The 25,048-nt window shown below is 45.3% G+C and overlaps 1 protein-coding gene and 2 pseudogenes across 1 annotated transcript in view; 1 reads left to right on the top strand and 2 right to left on the bottom strand.

The window, feature by feature from the left end:
• Nucleotides 1-25,048, top strand: part of LOC126100573 (hatching enzyme 1.2-like) — a 98,596-nt gene that overhangs the window by 42,654 nt on the left and 30,894 nt on the right. The window contains exons 3-4 of the mRNA XM_049911192.1: nt 10,004-10,168; nt 24,089-24,394. Coding sequence (XP_049767149.1) covers nt 10,004-10,168; nt 24,089-24,394 — 471 coding nt within the window. The remainder of the gene's footprint in view (nt 1-10,003; nt 10,169-24,088; nt 24,395-25,048) is intronic.
• Nucleotides 17,442-17,559, bottom strand: LOC126102166 (5S ribosomal RNA; annotated as a pseudogene).
• On the bottom strand, nt 22,143-22,260 carry LOC126102539 (5S ribosomal RNA; annotated as a pseudogene).

The following is a 25,048-nucleotide window of genomic DNA, read 5'->3' as shown; positions in this document are numbered from 1 at the left end:
CAATTAAATTCAGTATTTCTTCTGTCACCCAAGGATTTCTATTATCCCTCGTCTTTTTACCTACTTGATCCTGTGCTGCCTTCACTACTTCATTCCTCAAAGCTACCCATTCTTCTTCTACTGTATTTCTTTCCCCTATTCTTGTCAATTGTTCCCTTATGCGCTCCCTGAAACTCTGTACAACCTCTGGTTCTTTCAGTTTATCCAGGTCCCATCTCCTTAAATTCCCACCTTTTTGTAGTTTCTTCAGTTTTAATCTACAGTTGATAACCCATAGATTGAGGTCAGAGTCCACATCTGCTACTGGAAATGTCTTACAATTTAAAACCTGGTTCCTAAATCTCTGTCTTACCATTATATAATCTATCTGAAACCTGTCAGTATCTCCAGGGTTCTTCCATGTATACAACCTTCTTTTATGATTCTTGAAGCAAGTGTTAGCTATGATTAAGTTGTGCTCTGTGCAAAATTCTACCAGGCGGCTTCCTCTTTCATTTCTTAGCCCCAATCCATATTCACCTACCACGTTTCCTTCCCTCCCTTTTCCTACTCTCGAATTTCAGTCACCCATGACTATTAAATTTTCGTCTCCCTTCACTATCTGAATAATGTCTTTTATTTCATCATACATTTCTTCTATTTCTTCGTCATCTGCAGAGCTAGTTGGCATATAGACTTGTACTACTGTCGTAGGCGTGGGCTTCGTGTCTAACTTGGCCACAACAATGCGTTCGCTGTGCTGTTTGTAGTAGCTTACCCGCATTCCTATTTTTTTATTCATTATTAAACCTACTCCTGCATTACCCCTATTTGATTTTGTATTTATAACCCTGTATTCACCTGACCAAAAGTCTTGTTCCTTCTGCCACCGAACTTCACTAATTCCCACTATATCTAACTTTAACCTATCCATTTTCCTTTTTAAATTTTCTAACCTACCTGCCCGATTAAGGGATCTGACATTCCACGCTCCGATCCGTAGAACGTCAGTTTTTCTTTCTCCTGATAACGACGTCCTCTTGAGTAGTTCCCGCTTGGAGATCCGAATGGGGGAGTATTTTACCTCCGGAATACTTTTTTCCAAGAGGACGCTATCGTCATTTATCCATGCAGTAAAGCTGCATGCCCTCTGGAAAATCTACGGCCGTAGTTTCCCCTTGCTTTCAGTCGTCCGCAGTACCACAACGATAAGGCCGTTTTTGTTAGTGTTACAAGGCCAGATCAGTCAATCATCCAGACTGTTGCCCCTGCAACTACTGAAAAGGCTGCTGACCCTCTTCAGGAACTATACGTTTGTCTGGCCTCTCAACAGGTACCCCTCCGTTGTGGTTGCACCTACGGTACGGCTATCTGCATCGCTGAGGCACGCAAGCCTCCTCACCAACAGCAAGGTCTATGGTTAATGTGGGGGCTCTCTTTCCTTACTAGGCAAATATTGCTTGTGAAAATTCGATCGAATAGCTGGATTCGAACAAAATCCTTGTTTTGTTCACAGTTCCCCTATTTTGGCAGAGAGCAGCGTGTTAGTACATTACTGTATAATGAAGTTTATTTCAGTCAACCATCATATAAGGGGTTTAACGAGTCTTACAAAGAAACACAAAAAGTGAAGTAATTGATAATTTCCTTGAGGACGCCCGCATCTCGTGGTCGTGCAGTAGCGTTCTCGCTTCCCACGCCCGGGTTCCCGGGTTCGATTCCCGGCGGGGTCAGGGATTTTCTCTGCCTCGTGATGGCTGGGTGTTGTGTGCTGTCCTTAGGTTAGTTAGGTTTAAGTAGTTCTAAGTTCTAGGGGACTTATGACCACAGCAGTTGAGTCCCATAGTGCTCAGAGCCATTTCCTTGAGGACGCAATTCCATAAAGTCTGAAAACCACAAACTGTAATCTTAGTTTTCTTTTCCAAAATAGTCTCAGAGGTTACGAGGTTACTGGTTTGTGAACGATAACCAACAACACTAAAATTATTCACTATGGTTTGTCGACTATCACTGAAGACAGTTACTGGGTACTATCACAAAATCAGAGTCAACCAGCGTATACCATCCCACAAGCACAGTGTCCGATTCAGACCAAGGTCGATGGAGACAATGTCTCTCGCTGCGATTGCTGATGTGTCTTCGAAGATAAATTTGAGACTCATATGTCTCCAGGAAAATGTAATTCCATCTAATGCTGACGGCTCGCTGTAATGATTCTGTAGTGATCCTCCATAGTTGGTGCTGGAACTTGCCGCTCTGTGATCAGACGGCCACTTAAGTACTGGCTTGGAGGATTGATATTTGCTCGGTGTTCCTGTGAACACATGACTGTTGGAGGCATATAGCACTGCCTGCGATCATGCAAGTACCGAAAGTGGTGAAGCCAGCGCAGCACGTTTCTTTGGCGTCCACCGGCATCGGACTTGTGAAACAGATCAGCGTGTTTTCGTCGGCCGCTATGTTGATCTACAGGGTGTTACAAAAAGGTACGGCCATACTTTCAGGAAACATTCCTCACACACAAATAAAGAAAGGATGTTATGTGGACATGTGTCCGGAAACGCTTAATTTCCATGTTAGAGCTCATTTTAGTTTCTTCCACCTACGCTCAGTGGATCACGTTATGATTTCATACGGGATACTCTACCTGTGCTGCTAGAACATGTGCCTTTACAAGTACGACACAACATGTGGTTCATGCACGATGGAGCTCCTGCACATTTCAGTCGAAGTGTTCGTACGCTTCTCAACAACAGATTCGGTGACCGATGGATTGGTAGAGGCGGACCAATTCCATGGCCTCCACACTCTCCTGACCTCAACCCTCTTGACTTTCATTTATGGGGGCATTTGAAAGCTCTTGTCTAAGCAACCCCGGTACCAAATGTAGAGACTCTTCGTGCTCGTATTGTGGACGGCTGTGATACAATACGCCATTCTCCAGGGCTGCATCAGCGCATCAGGGATTCCATGCGACGGAGGGTGGATGCATGTATTCTCGCTAACGGAGGACATTTTGAACATTTCCTGTAACAAAGTGTTTGAAGTCACTCTGGTACGTTCTGTTGCTGTGTGTTTCCATTCCATGATTAATGTGATTTGAAGAGAAGTAATAAAATGAGCTCTAACATGGAAAGTAAGCGTTTCCGGACACATGTCCACATAACATATTTTCTTTCTTTGTGTATGAGGAATGTTTCCTGAAAGTTTGGCCGTACCTTTTTGTAACACCCTGTATGGTGCAGACTGTGTTGTGAAGCCAGCGGGGGACCAGAGCTACGGCAACCCGCCAGTCACATGCGTATTGCGGGTACATGGGGTTGCTGGATACAGTAGTTCGCGTCATGTAGGAAGAGGGCCAAATTTTTAGCCACTCTGCTCATTCCCCTCCATTAACTGCGAGCAACCAATACGATTCATTCTCTCTCCGAGCGGCTAAACGCAAATTACAGACTAGATTGTGAGAATCGCTCTCCTACGCCTTTGTCTTATATGACGACAAAGCTGTTTCATTTACAGAGCGACCGAATTATTCATTTAGATGTGGATGCTAGTTCCTTGTTGCAGTATAACAATGAATGTTTATCTGTAAACGTTTCTGCGCGATTTCCAAATAAATACACTATGTGAACAAAAGTATCCGGACATCCCCAAAAACAAACGTTTTTCATATTAGGTTCACTGTGCTTCTACCTACTGCCACGTATTCCATATCAGCGAACTCAGTAGTCATTAGACTTGTGAGAGGGCAGAATGAGGCGCACCGCGGAACTCACGGACTTCAAACGCTGTCAGGTGATTGGGTGTCACTTGTGCCATACGTCTGTACGCGAGATTTTCCTGCTCCTAAACATCCCTAGGTCCACTGTTTCCAATGTGATAGTGAAGTGGAAACGTGAAGGGACACGTACAGCACGTAAGTGTACAGGCTGAACTCGTCTGTTGACTGACAGAGACCGCCGACAGTTGAGGAGGGTCGTAATGTTTAATAGGCAGACATCTATCCAGACCATCACACAGGAATTCGAAACTGCATCAGGATCCACTGCAAGTGCTATGACGGTTAGGCGGGAGGTGAAAAAACTTGGATCCCATGGTCGAGCGGCTGCTCATAAGCCACACATCAAGCCGGTAAATGCCAAATGACACCTCGCTTGTGTAAGCAATGTATACATTGGACGATTGAACAGTGGAAAAACGTTGAGTGGAGTGATGAAGCAGGGTACACAATGTGTCGATCCGATGGCAGGATGTGGGAATGGCGAATGCCCGGTGAACGCCATCTGCCAGCGTGTGTAGTGCCAACAGTAAAATTCGGAGGCGGTGGTGTTGTAGTGTGGTCGTGTTTTTATGGAGGGGGTAACACCCCTTGTTGTTTTGCGTTGCACTATCACAATACAGGCCTACATTGATGTTTTAAGCACCTTCTTGCTTCCCACTGTTGAAGAGCAATTCGGTGATGAGTACATCTTTCAACTCGATCGAGCACCTGTTCATAATGCACTGCCTGTGGCGGAGTGGTTACACGACACTAACATCCCTGCAATGGACTGTCCTGCACAGAGTCCTGACCTGAATCCTAAAGAACACTTTTGGGGTGTTTTGGAACGCTGAATTCGTGCCAGGCCTCGCCGACCGACACCGATAACCCTCCTCAGTGTAGCACTCCGTGAAGAATGGGCTGCCATTCCCCAGGAAAACTTCCAGTGCCTGACTGAACGTATGCCTGCGAGAGTGGAAGCTGTCATCAAGGCTAAGGGTGAGTCAACACCATATTAAATTCCAGCATTACCGATGGAGGGCGTAATGAACTTGTAAGTCATTTTCAGACAGGTGTCCGGATACTTTTGATCACATAGTGTATATCAGGGATTGCAACAAGCTTGAAGTTTCCCACAAACGACTTCTAACCAAGTTGCTTGCCTACGGAGTATCTTCTCAGTTGTTGACGTCGTGAGTTCCTGTCAGAAAGTTACAGTACGTAGTAATTGAGGGAAAATCGAGTAAAGCAGAAGTGAAATCCGGTGTTCCCCAAGGAAGTGGTGAGTGGCCTTTGCTGTTCCTGATGTGCATAAACGATTTAGGAGACAATCTGAGCAGCTCTCTTAGATTGTTTGTAGATGATGCCATTTTATAAATTCATCTGATGATCACAACGAACTGCAAAACATGATATCTGTTTGGTGCGAAAAGTGACAGTTGACTGTGTGAAGTCATACACATGAGTACCGAAAGGAGCACGACGAATTTCGGTTACAGGATAAAACACACAAATCAAAAGGTTGCAAATTCTACTAATTATTTAGGGATTACAATTATGAATAACTTAAATTGGAACGATCAGATAGATAATTTTGTGGGGAAAGCAAACCAAAGACTGTGATTTATCCGCAGAACACAACACTTAGAAAATACAACAGGTCTACTAAAGAGACTGCTTACACTACGCTTGTCCACCCTCTCCTGGAGTACTACTGTCCAGTGTGCGATCAGCATCAGATAGGATTGACAGAGAATATCGAAAAAGTTCAAAGAAAAGCAGCTCGTTTTGTACTATCGCGAAATAGGGGAGAGAGTGCCACGAGTATGATATGTGAATTGGGGTGGCTACCATTAAAAAAAGAAAGTCATTTTTCGCTGAGGCATGCTCTTCTCATGAAACTTCAATCACCTCCTTTCTCCTCAGTGTGTGACAATATTTTGTTGGCACCCACTTACATAGGAAGGAATGATCATCATAATAAAATGACAGAAGTCAGAGCTCGCAAGGAAAGTTTTAAATGTTCATTTTTCCCGTGCGGTGTTCGAGAGTGGAACGATAGAGAAATAGCTTGAAGGAGGTTTGATGAACCCTTAGCCAGGCACTTAATTGGAACTGCAGAGTAATAGTGTTGATGTAGATTCTTGACAAGCAGGCGAGGAGGTTTCTGTACCACATTTAAAACTTTGCCAAATGCAAAACTGAAAGTGAAACTGCTATTTTTGACATTTTGAAGACTCGAGAACGAACTGCAGAACCTCGTGTTTGCGAGAGGAATGTACAGAGAATTGTAAACGAAAGTGTCAGAGCTGTAGAAACCTCAGGAAAATTTGTTTTCGTGTCACCTTGAAAACATCGAAAACGCTAGACACCTGTAACACAAATGGATGATATTGACAACGATATATTAAAGCGCTCCGTGACTGAAATGTATATAAGGTGGGAATAAACGATATCACAAAAACTAGTTACAAAAATGCATAAGCAAATTGGCCTCAAAGGCAGTGCTTCGTCAATGTGAAGAATTTTAAAAGACATTGGTCTCAGATATGTTAAGAAGATAGCTTTTAACCGAAAGAAGTGACATAAGTGCACCACGAACGACATCCCTTATAAAGATGGGCGATATAAGAGAAGAGGTAGTTCAACAATGTATTACATTGGTGAAATCCGGGATGAATCAGAATCATTCCATGAATACTTTCTGGGACATCAGTGATGGTACGGGCAGTTTTAAAGTTCCAATAGGAGAAGAATCTGGAATAATTCTGTTGACAACGGATAATATAGAGATAATTTTTACGATAGCCTTTTGCGTTAGTCTTTGCTACCAGCAGTTCTCTTTTATGCACAGTGATTTACATTGCATTACAGTCAGACACACTGGTATACATGCACTGTACACATTTTAAAAAATTATATCGGGCAGAAACAGTTGTCAAGCTAATGAAATGACATCAGTTTAAGTTTGATTAATTTTGCTGTGCATTACATTTTTACTTACAGTCCAAATCGCAATAAATGGCAATTATTGCAATGTTTTTCGATGATGTTGTCATTAGACAATCGTTATTTAGAGAATAACTGTACTTGACGTCTTTACAATGCTTCGTCAGCCGTTCTCGCCTTCGAACGTAACCCAGACAATTACTGTGGAGCAGTTTGAGCAATGTCAAGATGTGAAAAAAGGTTTCTATCATGTAGACGACTTTTCGAAATCAGTTTTAAAATGTATTAGTCCTCTCGTAGATTTGAACGTACAATATGATGTACCGAAGGCAAATAAAACGGATTATTGTCCACAGCTACCCATTTCGGCAACACAGACCTTTGTTTTCCTGGTTTCAGAGGTATCTAGTAGAACTCTAGCAACTTTTGGCACAATCATTGGCCAAGAAACGTTTGTGGGCTATTGATAATGACAAATCATTCGAAATCAGTATAGTCATTAAACAGTTTATGTGAACGCTGACTGAAATAAAATCCCTCTGAGACGAGAGCTTTTGCAGCAGCGGCCATGAAGAACCTCACTGACCGACGTTCGTACTTTATAATGTTACCTCCTGTAATAACGTGAAATTTGCTTTACATTCTGTATCTGATATTCAACAGCATGAAATGTTATGTAAAATTATTCTGAAACCTTCGCCTCTGGCAGTAATATTGTATGAAAATTCGAGCTTTTCGTAAAAATCAGGAATGCAAAGTAGCTGTGGCCCACAAATAGCGTGGAAACAATTCGTTTGGTATTAAACTGACCGTGCAATGAAAAGTTAACTTTCATATTACACTACTGGCCATTAAAATTGCTACACCAAGAAGAAATGCAACTGATAAACGGGTATTCATTGGACAAATATATTATACTAGAACTGACATGTGATTATATTTTCACGCAATTTGGGTGCATAGATCCTGAGAAATCAGTACCCAGAACAACCACCTCTGGCCGTAATAACGGCCTTGATACGCCTGAGCATTGAGTCAAATAGATCTTGGATGCGTGTACAGGTACAGCTGCCCATGCAGTTTCATCACGATACCACAGTTCATCAAGAGTAGTGACTGGCGTAATGTGACGAGCCAGTTGCTCGGTCGCCATTGACCAGACATTTTCAATTGGTGAGAGATCTGGAGAATGTGCTGGCCAGGGCAGCAATCGAACATTTTCTGTATCCAGAAAGGCCCCTACAGGACCTGCAACATGCTGTCGTGCATTATCCTGCTGAAATGTAGGTTTCGCAGGCATCGAATGAAGGGTAGAGCCACGGGTCGTAACACATCTGAAATGCGACGTCCACTGTCCGAAGTGCCGTCAATGCGAACAAGAGGTGATCGAGATGTGTAACCAATGGCACCCCATACCATCACGCCGGGTGATACGCCAGTATGGCGATGACGAAACACGCTTCCAATGTGCGTTCACCGCGATGTCGCTAAACACGGATGCGACCATCATGATGCTGTAAACAGAACGTGGATTCATCCGAAAAAATGATGTTTTGCCATTCGTGCACCCAGGTTCGTCGTTGAGTACACCATCGCTCCTGTCTGTGATGCAGCGTCAAGGGTAACCGCAGCCATGGTCTCCGAGCTGATAGTCCATGCTGCTGCAAACGTCGTCGAACTGTTCGTGCAGATGGTTGTTGTCTTGGAAACGTCCCCATCTGTTGAGTCAGGGATCGAGACGTGGCTGCACGATCCGTTACAGCCATGCGGATAAGATGCCTGTCATCTCGACTGCTAGTGATACGAGGCCGTTGGGATCCAGCACGGCGTTCCGTATTACCCTCCTGAACCCACCGATTCCATATTTTGCTAACAATCATTGGATCTCGACCACGCGAGCAGCAATGTCGCGATACGATAAACCGCAATCGTGATAGGCTACAATCCGACCTTTATCTAAGTCGGACACGTGATGGTACGCATTTCTCCTCCTTACACGGGGCATCACAACAACATTTCACCAGGCAACGCCGGTCTACCGCTGTTTGTGTATGAGAAATCGGTTGGAAACTTTCCTAATGTCAGCACGTTGTAGGGGTCGCCAACGGCGATAATCTTGTGTGAATACTCTGAAACGCTAATCATTTGCATATCACAGCATCTTCTTCCTGTCGGTTAAATTTCGCGTCTGTAGCACGTCATTTTCATGGTGTAGCAATTTTAATGGCGAGTAGTGTAGTTGCAATAAAAACACTTATCGGACTTCGAGAAAAGTAAATGATCGCAGGTTCTAATGAATGCAAATAGTAATTACAAGCAAAATGGCTTTTGAAATAATCACGAACCAAACGAAAGGCTTCGTATTTAATTTCCTGACTTTTAATCAATGAAATCTATTTTTCTTTTTGTTTAAAATGATGGAAGATTTTCAAATAACGTAGTCGTAATGCCCAATTTATTTTTAACGAACGTTCAGTGCACACACGTAAATCAGACTCACTTTTATTAGTACAGCTCAGCGACAAAGATCTAATTCCATGCAATACCTAATGGCAAGAGAGCAAGAGCACTAGATAAGCACGAGAGCTTTTCACTCTCGTGCATGCCAATTTATAATATTCTAGCAGTGTTATGTTTTCGTAATTTTTATCTCAGTAATAGTAATAAGCATCGCTGCGTTACATAGAAGTTGGTCCCAATAAAATTAAATACTGTTTCACATAAGCGTACTACATGCTGTCAGCTAGAAATTATTTCTCTTGATATGGGGGAAAATTCGTTGAACCTGGCTGTGACGCAATAGCTTGCTTGATAAATGCCAATAGAACACTGATGCAGTAACTTAATTGTAAATGTTGCTGAATGCAATGAACTTGTTTGTCGGTAATACCTTCTCTATTGGACTGATAATGGCAACGGAGTCTAGACTGAGACAGTGTGGACTGATTCGAACCAGGGACTAGCGGTAGTGTACTTACGCCGTGAAAAAAAATAAAGAAAAAAGAAAGAAAAATCGTTCAGATGGCTCTGAGCACTATGGGACTTAACATCTGAGTTAATCACTCCCTAGAACTTAGAACTACTTAAACCTAACTAACCTAAGGACATCACACACATCCATGCGCGAGGCAGGATTCGAACCTGCGACCGCAACGGTCGCGCGGTTCCAGACTGAAGCGTCTAGAACTGCTCGGCCACAGCGGCCGGCACTTACGCCGTAAGATTGCCACTGTAATTGCATAGTGTGAGTGAATTGTGTCGTCTGTACAGAGTTACAGCATTCCGTTAGTGATGTGTACGTGGGTTCTGCTACAGGTAAGAAGGTGTCGTCGTGGAGCAGCGAGAGCGGACACAACCCAGAAGAGGTGGGCGAGTACTTCCAGGGCGACATCATCCAGCCCATGTCGAGGAACGGCATCCGGGCCAAGGGCGCCCGCTGGCCGCATGGCGTTGTCCACTACCAGATCAGCCCCGGCTTCAGTGAGTACGCCCGCACACACTGTCGTTTTGTTTACTCTCTAACACCTTGCTTCATAAATTTTCTTAACGTTTCGATTGTTTCCAGAATGAGATTTTCACTCTGCAGCGGAGTGTGCGCTGATATGAAACTTCCTGGCAGATTAAAACTGTGTGTCCGACCGAAACTCGAACTCGGGACCTTTGCCTTTCGCGGGCAAGTGCTCTACCATCTGAGCTACCAAAGCACGACTCACGCCCGGTCTCACAGCTTTACTTCTGTCAGTATCTCGTCTCCTACCTTCCAAACTTTAGTTCTGCAAGGTTCGCAGGGGAGCTCCTGTAAAGTTTGGAAGGTAGGAGACGAGATACTGGCAGAAGTAAAGCTGTGAGACCGGGCGTGAGTCGTGCTTTGGTAGCTCAGATGGTAGAGCACTTGCCCGCGAAAGGCAAAGGTCCCGAGTTCGAGTTTCGGTCGGACACACAGTTTTAATCTGCCAGGAAGTTTTATTTCGATTGTTCTTTCATGGAATCTACAGCGGCTATGATAGTGACTCTACACAGGGATTACTGAAAATATTTATAAGGCTGTACTTCTATCAGGACAGAACAATTACGGTCCAAAAGGTTCAGTCTGTGTTTATTCGTGGCGTATAAGCGACGTCAGCGCAGTAATTACGGTGGCATCTTGAACTAACATCTGTAAACAACAGACGTGTATTCGACCAGCCAGTTGCGAACAGTGTTAAGCGGAGGACGTGCAGCCGTTGTGTGTCAGTTTTTCAAGACGTTCTACAGTATGTTCTGAAGAAGAGAAAAGGACGTGCAAAGTTTGTCCTACACATCTTGACTCCTGGAAAAGGCCCCTAACACTCGTTTGAAATTCAGAACGCGGACAGTTGTTCACTAGAAAATATCATCATGGGTCTTTGACGACATAACTGACGTTGAAACCCTTGTTACGTGAGAGTTGTACAACATTCCAAAAAAGGGCCTCACGTGGTCGTATAAAAGCTCTGTGCATTGTACGCACTTGTAAGGAGACTACGTAGAACACCTGAATCATTAATACTTCCATCTTAACTTTTCTATATTTTTTGTAATCCAGTCTCCAAACTTTTGATCGGACGGGGTAAATGTGTATTATCGTAACACAAAGGGAGAGCTTGAAGTGTGTACCCCAACATATTTATTCAAAAGTAGTAATCAAAACGTTCCAGGTCTTGGGTTAGATCCCAGCCACTGCTTCAACTTAGAATAATCAAGCAGTGGTGATAAAAGATTTCGGCCAACTGCGTTATTAAGTAAGGTAGAGGGGCGCATAGAGACTCAAGGCACCCTCTTGCCTCTAGCGTGATTAACGTTTCCTAGTCCGCCCCTGGTAGCTGAGTGGTCAATGCGACGGCATGTGATACCTAACGGCCCGGGTTCGATTCCCGGCTGGGTCGGAGATTTTCTCCGCTCGGGGACTGAATGTTGAGTTGTCCTTATCATCACCATTTCGTCCTCATCGACACGCAAGATTAGGATGTAGAGTCTATAAGACTGGCGACATAACATAGATTCTTCGGAATAATACTATCTACACATTCTCGAATATATGAAATGGAGATAATGTGAGCGCTAAGGCATAATCAGCTCAACAACTCATTCATCCAAGTTGATAACCACACCAATACACAGAACAATGGAAAACGAATTTGTGGTTCTGTTAAATGCTGGGTTTTAGTAAAAGTAAAGGCACTAGAGAAGCATTTATAACGTTGTACTTAATAATGGAGGCAAGACACCATAATAGAAAATTTTCTAACTAGAAAAAGCGTTTAACAACGTAAACTGGTGAAATATGTTGGAAATTCGTATAAAAATTGTATAAAATATAAGGAAAGACTGTTAAGATACAGTGTGTCCAAGAACAAAGAGCGAAAATTTTAGAATGGAAGGCGAAGAGAGAAGTGCCGGATTAAAGAAACCGTACGTCGAGGATGCATTCTTTCTCTGCTACTGTTCAGATTGTACAGCGAAGAATCAATGAGTGGGGTACAAATTCACGATGACACAATGTAAATACATAATAAAATTCCCTGAAGACATTGCCGCTAGCAGTGAAAGTGAGAAAGAATTACAGGACATGTTCAATGGAACGGACAGTTTAATGAGCACAGAATATAGTTGAGAATAACCGAAGGGAAAGAAATGAAGAGCGACGGAAACGAGAATAGCGATAAACTTAACAACAAAACTGGTGCAGACTAGCACAGGAAAATAGAGCATTCTTCACTGAAAGTTCTCTTTTATCAAAGGTAGCCATTAATTTGTTGGTGAAATGTCTGAGATCACAAGTAAATCATGAGAAAATAAGCGAAGGAGAGAAACGACGAGTTTATGAACCAGTGTTACGGAAGTATGAGGAAAATTAGGTGGACAATGAGATAAGAAATGATAAGGCAGGGAGAATCGGTAAGGGAAGGAATGTGTGGAAACGCAGCAGCGAGGCTGAACATACGAGGGGTGTTCAATAAGAAATGCGACAAATTTTTTTGTCTGAAAGTAGGATGGTTTCATTTAGATTCCAAAACGCCATATTATTCTCCACTGTTTTGACTACAAAATCCTATTTTTCAACATAATCTCCGTTCAATGCGACGGCCTTACTCCACCTTACTGGGAGGGCCTGTATACCTGGACTACACCACTCTACTGGTCGATGTCGAAGCTAAGGTCTTGCTGCATCAATAACCTCCCCATCATCCATTCACTGCTTCCCACAGAGTGGAACCTTCGTTGGGCCATACAGATGGAAGTCGGAAAGTGTGAGATCCGGGCTGTAGTGTGGATGAGGAAGAACAGTCCATTTAAGTTTTGTAAGCTCCTATCGGGTGCGCAGATCTACACTCCTGGAAATGGAAAAAAGAACACATTGACACCGGTGTGTCAGACCCACCATACTTGCTCCGGACACTGCGAGAGGGCTGTACAAGCAATGATCACACGCACGGCACAGCGGACACACCAGGAACCGCGGTGTTGGCCGTCGAATGGCGCTAGCTGCGCAGCATTTGTGCACCGCCGCCGTCAGTGTCAGCCAGTTTGCCGTGGCATACGGAGCTCCATCGAAGTCTTTAACACTGGTAGCATGCCGCGACAGCGTGGACGTGAACCGTATGTGCAGTTGACGGACTTTGAGCGAGGGCGTATAGTGGGCATGCGGGAGGCCGGGTGGACGTACCGCCGAATTGCTCAACACGTGGGGCGTAAGGTCTCCACAGTACATCGATGTTGTCGCCAGTGGTCGGCGGAAGGTGCACGTACCCGTCGACCTGGGACCGGACCGCAGCGACCCACGGATGCACGCCAAGACCGTAGGATCCTACGCAGTGCCGTAGGGGACCGCACCGCCACTTCCCAGCAAATTAGGGACACTGTTGCTCCTGGGGTATCGGCGAGGACCATTCGCAACCGTCTCCATGAAGCTGGGCTACGGTCCCGCACACCGTTAGGCCGTCTTCCGCTCACGCCCCAACATCGTGCAGCCCGCCTCCAGTGGTGTCGCGACAGGCGTGAATGGAGGGACGAATGGAGACGTGTCGTCTTCAGCGATGAGAGTCGCTTCTGCCTTGGTGCCAATGATGGTCGTATGCGTGTTTGGCGCCGTGCAGGTGAGCGCCACAATCAGGACCGCATACAACCGAGGCACACAGGGCCAACACCCGGCATCATGGTGTGGGGAGCGATCTCCTACACTGGCCGTACACCACTGGTGATCGTCGAGGGGACACTGAATAGTGCACGGTACATCCAAACCGTCATCGAACCCATCGTTCTACCATTCCTAGACCGGCAAGGGAACTTGCTGTTCCAACAGGACAATGCACGTCCGCATGTATCCCGTGCCACCCAACGTGCTCTAGAAGGTGTAAGTCAACTACCCTGGCCAGCAAGATCTCTGGATCTGTCCCCCATTGAGCATGTTTGGGACTGGATGAAGCGTCGTCTCACGCGGTCTGCACGTCCAGCACGAACGCTGGTCCAACTGAGGCGCCAGGTGGAAATGGCATGGCAAGCCGTTCCACAGGACTACATCCAGCATCTCTAGGATCGTCTCCATGGGAGAATAGCAGCCTGCATTGCTGCGAAAGGTGGATATACACTGTACTAGTGCCGACATTGTGCATGCTCTGTTGCCTGTGTCTATGTGCCTGTGGTTCTGTCATTGTGATCATGTGATGTATCTGACCCCAGGAATGTGTCAATAAAGTTTCCCCTTCCTGGGACAATGAATTCACGGTGTTCTTATTTCAATTTCCAGGAGTGTACTTGAGTTCTTGCATTCTCATGGAGAAAAAAGTTCGATTGCACTTTTGTGGCGACGAATACTTTGAAGTCGTTTCTTCAATTTCCTGGGCGTAGCACGTTACACTTCGTAATTGATCGTTGTACCTTGAAAGAGGACATCAAACAGAATAACCCCTTCAGAGTACTAGAAGACCATCGCCGTCACTTTACCTGTTGAACGTGCGTCTTTCAACTATGTCTTTGGAGAAGAGGTACTGTGGTGCAACTCCATGGATTGCCGTTTTGTTTCCGGCTAGAAGTGATGGAGCCATATTTCATCGCCTGTGACGATGTTCGACATAAAATTGCCACGACCGGTCTCGTAACGCTCAAGCAGTTGTACGCAAAAGGTCCTCTGAGTACCCTAACTGGTGGACGAGTGTGTCAGCACTACCAACGGAGGCGTCCAGTTGAGCAGCGATGTGTTTGATTGTGATCCGTGATCACCTCGAGTGAGAGGGTCCGTACGTTCCAACGTTCCAACGTTGCAGAGTCACAGCTGTATGCAGTCGACCTGCACACGGGAGATCGGACAGGTTGCGATCATGACAGGCGCCTCGCCCAACGACTTACAGTGCTTTTGTTCGCTGCCAGGTCTCACAGATGTTCTGCAAGCTCCTATGAATATCTGCGATGCCCTTGTTTTCCGCCATGAGAAACCCAGTTACAGCTTTTCACAATATGTATAAATGACCAAGTAGATAGTATCGGAAGTTCCATGCGGCTTTTTGCGGATGATGCTGTAGTACAGAAAAGTTGCAGCATTAGAAAATTACAGCGAAATGCAGGAAGATCTGCAGCGGATAGGCACTTGGTGCAGGGAGTGGTAACTGACCCTTAACATAGACAAATGTTATGTATTGTGAATACATAGAAAGAAGTGTCTTTTATTGTATGATTCTATGATACCGGAACAAACACTGATAGCAGTTACTTCTGTAAAATATCTTGGAGTATGCATACGGAACGATTTGAAGTCATATAAAATAAATTGTTGGTAAGTCGGGTGTCAGGTTGAGATTCATTGGGAGAGTCCTTAGAAAATGTAGTCCATTACCAAAGGAGGTGAGTTACAAAACACTCTTTCGACCTGTACTTGAGTATTGCTCATCAGTGTGGGATCCGTATCAGGTCGGGTTGACAGATGAGATAGAGAAGATCCAAAGAAGAGCGGCGCGTTTCGTCACAGCGTTATTTGGTAAGCGTGATAGCGTTACGGAGATGTTTAGCAAACTCGAGTGGCAGACCCTGCAAGAGACGCGCTCTGCATCGCGGTGTAGCTTGCTGTCCAGGTTTCGAGAGGGTGCCTTTCTGGATGAGGTATCGAATATATTGCTTCCCCCTACTTATACCTCCCGAGGAGATCACGAACGTAAAATTAGGGAGATTCGAGCGCGCACGGAGTCTTTCCGGCAGTCGTTCTTCCCGCGAACCATACGCGACTGGAACAGGAAAGGGAGGTAATGACAGTGGCACCTATAGTGCCCTGCGCCACACACCGTTGGGTGGCTTGCGGAGTGTGGATGTAGATGTGGATGTAGATGTAGATGCTTAGAACGCAGCTCGTTTACGGACGCCATTTTGAAGGCTACGTACAGCGCGGTCACCTATCAACTACATGGCTCTATAGGGACTAAAGCGGGCTTGCCGTTGGTGGGGAGGCTTGCGTGCCTCAACGATACAGATAGCCATACAGTAGGTGCAACCACAACGGAGGGGTATCTGTTGAGAGGCCAGACAAACTTGTGGTTTCTGAAGAGGGCCAGCAGCCTTTTCAGTACTTGCAGGGGCAACAGTCTGGATGATTGACTGATCTGGCCTTGTAACACTAACCAAAACGGCCTTGCTGTTGTGGTACTGCGAACGGCTGAAAGCAAGGGGAAACTACAGCCGTAATTTTTCCCGAGGGCATGAAGCTTTACTGTATGATTAAATGATGATGACGTCCTCTTGGGTAAACTATTCCTGTGGTAAAATAGTCCCCCGTTCAGATCTCCGGGCGGGGACTACTCAAGAGGACGTCGTTATCAGGAGAAAGAAAACTGGCGATCTACGGATCGGAGCGTGGAATGTCAGATCCCGTTATCGGGCAGGTAGGTTAGAAAATTTAAAAAGGGAAATGGATAGGTTAAAGTTAGATATAGTGGGAATTAGTGAAGTTCGGTGGCAGGAGGAGCAAGACTTTTGGTCAGGTGAATACAGGGTTATAAATACAAAATCCAATAGGGGTAATGCAGGAGTAGGTTTAATAATGAATAAAAAAATAGGAGTACGGGTAAGCTACTACAAACAGCATAGTGAACGCACTATTGTGGCCAAGACAGCCACGAAGCCCACACCTACTACAGTAATACAAGTTTATGTGCCAACTAGCTCTGGAGATGATGAAGAAATTGCTGAAATGTATGATGAGATAAAAGAAATTATACAGGTAGTGAATGGAGACGAAAATTTAATAGTCATGCGTGACTGGAATTCGAGAGTAGGAAAAGGAAGAGAAGGAAACGTAGTAGGTGAATATGGATTGGGGCTAAGAAATGAAAGAGGAAGCCGCCTGATAGAATTTTGCACAGAGCATAACTTAACCATGGTTCAAGAATCATGAAAGAAGGTTGTATACATGGAAGAACCCTGGAGATACTAAAAGGTATCAGATAGATTATATAATGGTGGGACAGAGATTTAGGAACCAGATTGTAAACTGTAAGACATTTCCAGGGGCAGAGGTGGACTCTGACCACAATCTATTGGTTATGAAAAAGTACTCCGTCATCAGGACACAAGTGGCCCATCGGTACCATCCGACCGCCGTGTCATCCTCATCCAGGATGCGGATAGGAGGGGCGTGTGGTCAGCATACCGCTCTCCCGGTCGTTACGATGGTTTTCTTCGATCGGAGCCGCTACTATTCGGTCGAGTAGCTACTTGATTGGCATCACGAGGCTTAGTGCACCCCGAAAAATGGCAACAGCACATGACGGCCCGGATGGTCACCCATCCAAGTGCCGGCCACGCCCGACAGCACTTAACTTCGGTGATCTGACGGGAACCGGTGTATCCACTGCGGCAAGGCCGTTGCCTTATTGGTTATGAACTGTAGATTAAAACCGAAGAAACTGCAAAAAGGTGGGAATTTAAGGAGATGGGACGAGGATAAACTGAAAGAACCATAGGTTGTACAGAGTATCAGGGACAGCATAAGGGAACAATTGACAGGAATGGGGGAAAGAAATACAGTAGAAGAAGAATGCGTAGCTTTGAGGGATGAAATAGTGAAGGCAGCAGAGGATCAAATAGGTAAAAAGACGAGGCCTAGTAGAAACCCTTGGGTAACAGAAGAAATACTGAATTTAATTGATGAAAGGAGAAAATATAAAAATGCAGTAAATGAAGCAAGCAAAAAGGAATGCAAACGTCTCAAAAATTAGATCGTCAGGAAGTGCAAAATGGCTAAGCAGGGATGGCTAGAGGATAAATGTGAGGATATAGACGCTTATCTCTCTAGGGGTAAGATAAATACTGCCTACAGGAAAATTAAAGAAACCTTTGGAGAAAGGAGAACCACTTGCATGAATATCAAGAGCTTTGATGGAAACCCAGTTCTAAGCAAAGAAGGGAAAGCAGAAAGGTGGAAGGAGTACATAGAGGGTCTATACAAGGACGATGTACTTGAGGATTATATTATGGAAATGGAAGAGGATGTAGATGAAGATGAAATGGGAGATGTGATACTGCGTAAAGAGTTTGACAGAGCACTGAAAGACTTAAGTCGAAACAAGGCCCCGGGAGTAGACAACATTCCATTAGATCTACTGACAGCCTTTGGAGAGCCGGTCCTGACAAAACTCTACCATCTGGTGAGCAAGATGTACGAGACAGGCGAAATTCCCTCAGACGCCGACCTCGGGGAAGATCAGTTTGGATTCCGCTCAAATATTGGAACACGTGAGGCAATACTGACCCTACGACTTATCTTAGAACAGAGATTAAGGAAAGGCTAACCTACTTTTCTAGCATTTGTAGACTCAGAGAAAGCTTTTGACAATGTTGATAGGAATACTCTCTTTCAAATTCTGAAGGTGGCAGGGGTAAAATACAGGGAGCGAAAGGCTATTTATTATTTGTACAAAAACCAGATGGCAGTTATAAGAGTCGAGGGACATGAAAGGGAAGCAGTGGTTGGGAAGGGAGTGAGACAGGGTCGTAGCCTATCCCCAACGCAATTCAGTCTGTATAGTGAGCAAGCAATAACGGAAACAAAAGAAAAGTTCGGAGTAGGCATTAAAATCCATGGAGAAGAAATAAAAACTTTGAGTTTCGCCGATGACATTGTAATTCTGTCAGAGACAGCAAAGGACTTGGAAGAGCAGTTGAACGGAATGGACATTGTCTTGAAAGGAGGCTATAAGATGAACATCAACAAAAGCAAAACGAGGATAATGGAATGTAGTCGAATTAAGTCGGGTGATGCTGAGGGAATTAGATTAGGAAATGAGACACTTAAAGTATCATGTCCATTATAATTATCCGGACTGTTATGCCGTGGTCGGTTGATGAATTTTGTCTCAATTCCCAACGTTTCGTCTCCGACTGCGGGAGACATCTTCAAGGGGTCCGTAGGTCGATGGAAGGTCCAATTGAGACAAAATTCATCAACCGACCACGGCATAACAGCCCGGATAATTATAATTGACATGATATTCCCGGCCGTGAAAGTCTACATTTTAGTAACACTTAAAGCAGTAAAGGAGTTTTGCTATTTGGGTAGCAAAATAACTGATGATGGTCGAAGTAGAGAGGATATAAAACGTAGACTGGCAATGCAAGAAAAGCGTTCCTGAAGAAGAGAAATTTGTTAACATCGAGTATAGATTTAAATGTCAGGATGTGGTTTATTTGTATGGAGTGTAGCCATGTATGGAAGTGAAACGTGGACGATAAATAGTTTAGACAAGAAGAGAATAGAAGCTTTCGAAATGTTGTGCTACAGAATAATGCTGAAGATTAGACAGGTAGATCACATAACTAATGAGGAGGTATGGAATAGAACTGGGGAGAAGAGGAGCATGTGGCACAACTTGACTAGAAGAAGGGATCGGTTGGTAGGACATGTTCTGAGACATCGAGGCATCACCAATTTAGTATTGGAGGGCAGCGTGGAGGGTCAAATTCGTAGAGGGAGACCAAGAGATGAATACACTAAGCAGATTCAGAAGGATGTAGGCTGCAGTAGATACTGGGAGATGAAGAAGCTTGTACAGGATAGAGTAGCATGGAGAGCTGCATCAGACCAGTCTCAGGACTGAAGACCACAACAACAACACCCAATGGCACTGACCAGATGTTTTCAGTGGTTGAGAGACCGGAGAACATGTTGGCCAGGGTGACAGACGAATGCACTCCGTGTCGAGTTAGGGCAGAACAGACACAAACCGTCACACATGACCATGACAAATTGAGTCTGGCGATGTTAGTTCACATTTAGGGCCGCCACATACGGATTCGCCAATCATGATGCCATGAAAGTCAGCACCATCTACCGTGAAACGCTGCATTTCCGGACACATATTCATAGGACCCATTTTCCTCCATTTCCAGTCAGAAACCCGTCCTTGCAGTTAGTCGTTGTTGCAGTTTAGGCCTTGTAGACATTTTCAAGTGATTTGTACCCTTTCGATAATAGTCACACCGCATGTTGCACTACATCTTAAGAATGTCATATTCATTATTTCATCACATTCGTATCTTCATGTTACGCTACTATGGAAATATCATGCAGGTTGTCAACGGTGATGTGTAAGAAGCATTAACATGACGATCCCTGTGTGGTCTAATTATGAATACGATTCAATTTTCAGTCTGCACCAGAGCACTGATACACAATTTTAGTGTGCCAGGAAGTTTACAATGACATCACGATCCGCTGCAGTGTGAAAATCCATTCTGGAATGAATCTCCCAGGCTGTGGCTAAACCATGTCTCCAAAGTATTCTTTCTTCCTGGAACGCTAGTCCTGCAAGCTATGCAGGGGAGCTTCTATGGGAAAGAAAAAGTACTTGTCCGCGGAATGCAAAGGGCCCCTTGTTGGAGTTCCGGTCTGCCACATACTTTTCATCTGTAAAGAAGTTATGAATATGATGTTCTTAAATGTAGCCTACTACGACGTGCATTGTAACTAATGTCGGAAGGACAATAATGAAGCACAACAAACGCAACAAAGCGGAAATGGCAATAGTGTATCCAGCAGGAAATGAAGCGACAGTAAACTACCGATGCGACATTATTCTGCGTCTCTTAATGATAAGAAATTCAAACAACCTCCGTTGTTAATTTTAAAATTTATCACGGAACCCGAACGTTGAGGAAAAAATGAGGTTGTTCAAATGTTCAAATGTGTGTGAAATCTTATGGGACTTAACTGCTAAGGTCATCAGTCCCTAAGCTTACACACTAAACCTAAATTAGCCTAAGGACAGACACTCACACCCATGCCCAGGGAGGACTCGACCCTCCGCCGGGACCAGCTGTACAGTCCATGACTGCAGCGCCCCAGACCGCTCGGCTAATCCCGCGCGGCATGAGATTATTACTGAATTAAACAGCGTGTATCTGATCAAAAGTATCCGGACAGCCGACTCTGCTGCGGACACTTTCAATGAGGTGTGTGAATATCTGTGGAGCAATGGCAAACCCTGAAGAGCCCAAACCAGAGAAAGTAGAGATGTTGGACGCTGGATTTTGGAGCGAAGCCGACGTGCTAACTGATCCCAAAGGTGACCCACCGGATTGTGATGAGGGCTTTGGGAGGCCAGTACGTTCAGGAACGTTATTGTCCACTACCTTTGCCTCACAGATTTAACAGGTCCATTGTGACGCTGACACAATAATCACCTCCGAACCGTTCCTCTACCGTAAGCAGCACCGAATGCTGTAACACGTTCATATCCTTCAGCGTTTATGAGACCAAATCCAGCCCACGGAAAGTATCCCCATACTGTGACACCACCGTCTCTGTAGACAACTGTTGGCACTACACATGATGGTAGGCAACGTCCTCCAAGCATTCACCTCCAGGCCCAACCATCAGATTGCCACAGAATATAGTGTTATTCGTCACTGCAAACAACTCCTTTCTCACTGTTCTGTGACGTCACCCTTTACGTCACCTCAAGCGTCACTGGCACACTCTGTATGAGGAGTTGCTCGGCCATTGTACCCCATCAATTTTAACAACGCAGGGACAACCACTGTACTAGCTGGACTGACGATAGCTCTTTAGAGCTCGCGAGTGACTCCTTCCGCTGATTTTATTCGATTTTTGCATAATTACTCTCCTCAATGTTGAGTGGTTTCCGTCCATCAATACCTGGGGTCTAGGTCGTCATGGTTTAGGTCTGGTTGTTCTTTACCCTTTTCCACTTCGCAGTCACATTACCAACAGTCGACTTGGGTAACTTTAAAGCACTCCGTCTTCAGGCCACAAGTGGCCCATTGGATCCATCCGACCGCCGTGTCATCCTCTGATAAGGAGGTAGATAGGAGGGGCGTGTGGTCAACACACCGCTCTCCTGGTTGTTGTGATGGTTTTCTGTGACCGGAGCCGCTACTATTCGGTCAAGTAGCTCCTCAATTGGCATCACGAGGCTGAGTGCACCCCGAAAAACGGTAACAGCGCATGGCGGCCCGGATGGTCACCCATCCAAGTGCCGGCCACATCCCACAGCGCTTAACTTCGGTGATCTGACGGGAACCGGCATATCCACTGCGGCAAGGCCGTTGCCGGGGTGACTTTAGAATGGTCGCAAATGGATTGTTACTTGGCTGACATCCAGTGACTAATCCATTTCCGAAGTCTGTGCTCACTGCTGGTCGACCCGACCCGTTGTGCTGATATTGCTTCTCTATTGCCAATACAATATAACTAATGTGAAGCCGTCATACAACTGTTATTAAAGCAGTAATGAGGATATTCATCCCAGTTGTCAATCGTGTGATTATTACCACAACATTTCTCGGGACAACATCATCCCATTTGCAAGTGCTAAAATCAAGGAAACCAGATAAAACAATGCTCCTTATATCTACAAACATTTAAGGGTACAGACATCCTGAGTTATAGCTTGCCTTAAAATTTTTGTACGCCATTAGCCCTCGTCACAACTTAGAAACAAGGTGCATACGTGCATTATCAACTCAAGCCATAAAACATGAAACACCGTGTATGCCCGTAATAGCTATTACGAGACCAGTTAAAGACACTGCTATATTTTTAAAAATGGTTCAAATGGCTCTGAGCACTATGGGACTTAACAGCTGTGGTCATCAGTCCCCTAGAACTTAGAACTACTAGAACTACTTAAACGTAACTAACCTAAGGACATCACACGCATCCATGCCCGATGCAGGATTCGAACCTGTGATCGTAGCACTCGCGCGGTTCCGGACTGCACGCCTAGAACGCTATATTTATAGCACGAAGATTACTGGATTGGAGCAGATTAGGCCTGAAGATAACGTAGTGTAACGTCGAAACTGGTTGCCTAGAAATAAACCTATACAACGGCGATTGGTGTTGTTTTTATTGAACATTGAACAGCCGTAGTCCCATATTCCACCGGAAGATGAAGTTACATTCCCAAGTCGATTCACCCACCGTTGATGCTGAGGATTAGGCTTCAAGTAAATACACTACTGGCCATTAAAATTGCTACACTACGAAGATGACGTGCTACAGACGCGAAATTTAACCGACAGGAAGAAGATGCTGTGATATGCAAATGATTAGCTTTTCAGAGCATTCACACAAGGTTGCCGCCGGTTACATTTCAGATGTGTTACGACCCGTGGCTCTACCCTTCATTCGATCCCTGCGAAACCCTACATTTCAGCAGGATAATGCACGACTGCATGTTGCAGGTCCTGTACGGGCGTTTCTGAATACAGAAAATGTTCGACTGCTGCCCTGGCCAGCACATTCTCCAGATCTCTCACCAATTGAAAACGTCTGGTCAATGGTGGCCGAGGAACTGGCTCGTCACAATAAGCCAGTCACTACTTTTGATGAACTGTGGTATCGTGTTAAAGCTGCATGGGCATCTGTACCTGTACATGGCATCCAAGCTCTGTTTGACTCAATGCCCAGGCGTATCAAGGCCGTTATTACAGCCAGCTGTGGTTGTTTTGGGTATTGATTTCTCAGGATCTATGCACCCAAATTGCGTGAAAATGTAATCTTATGTCAGTTCTAGTATAATACATTTGTCCAATGAATACCCGTTTATCATCTGTATTAATTCTTGGTGTAGCAATTTTAATGGCCAGTAGTGTATCATCGTTGGTAGCTCATGGCAGCGGCTTTCAATTTGCAACTGTACCTCGGGAACTGCGGCTGCACCACCTTGTGATGTTTCAGGTTTTATGGTCTGAGTTGACAATGCATGTGTGCATCTTGTTTTTAAGTTGTGACGAGGGCTAATGCTACAAAAAAATTTCGCCTTATATAGGGGTGTCCGCATACTTTTGATTATATACTAGATATGAGTATCGTACCAACATTGCACTCCTTCGAGAAAAATAAAAACGAGTAAAGTGTGCGATGCGGTTCTGCAGGTGATGAAGCAATGGCGAACATCAAGGGCGCGATGCGCGCCTACCACAAGCTGACGTGCGTTCGCTTCCGGCCGTACACGGGGCGCGAGACGGACTACATCTACATCACGCACGGCAACACGGGCTGCTGGTCGAGCGTGGGGCGGCTGGGCGGAGCGCAGGAGGTCAACCTGCAGGACCCGGGCTGCACCGGCACGCTGGGCACGCCGGCGCACGAGCTCATGCACGCGCTCGGCTTCCTGCACGAGCAGAACCGCTACGAGCGCGACAAGTACGTCACCATCAACTGGCAGAACATCGAGCCAGGTGAGTCCCCCTCTGCGCGTGCGCCGCGGAGAGGCGTCGCATTACATCTACGAGGTGCATTCAAGTTCTAAGGCCTCCGATTTTTTTTCTAATTAACTACTCACCCGAAATCGATGAAACTGGCGTTACTTCTCGACGTAATCGCCCTGCAGACGTACACATTTTTCACAACGCTGACGCCATGATTCCATGGCAGCGGCGAAGGCTTCTTTAGGAGTCTGTTTTGACTACGGGAGAATTGCTGAGGCAATAGCAGCACGGCTGGTGAATGTGCGGCCACGGAGAGTGTCTTTCATTGTTGGAAAAAGTCAAAAGTCACTAGGAGCCAGGTCAGGTGCGTAGGGAGCATGAGGAATCACTTCAAAGTTGTTATCACGAAGAAACTGTTGCGTAACGTTAGCTCGATGTGCGGGTGCGTTGTCTTGGTGAAACAGCACACGCGCAGCCCTTCCCGGACGTTTTTGTTGCAGTGCAAGAAGGAATTTGTTCTTCAAAACATTTTCGTAGGATGCACCTGTTACCGTAGTGCCCTTTGGAACGCAATGGGTAAGGATTACGCCCTCGCTGTCCCAGAACATGGACACCATAATTTTTTCAGCACTGGCGGTTACCCGAAATTTTTTTGGTGGCGGTGAATCTGTGTGCTTCCATTGA

This window comes from Schistocerca cancellata, chromosome 9 (assembly GCF_023864275.1).
Source record: "Schistocerca cancellata isolate TAMUIC-IGC-003103 chromosome 9, iqSchCanc2.1, whole genome shotgun sequence".
Lineage (NCBI taxonomy): Eukaryota > Metazoa > Arthropoda > Insecta > Orthoptera > Acrididae > Schistocerca > Schistocerca cancellata.
The sequence above is the reverse complement of the archived record's forward strand: the minus strand, read 5'-3'. Positions and strand labels throughout refer to the sequence as shown.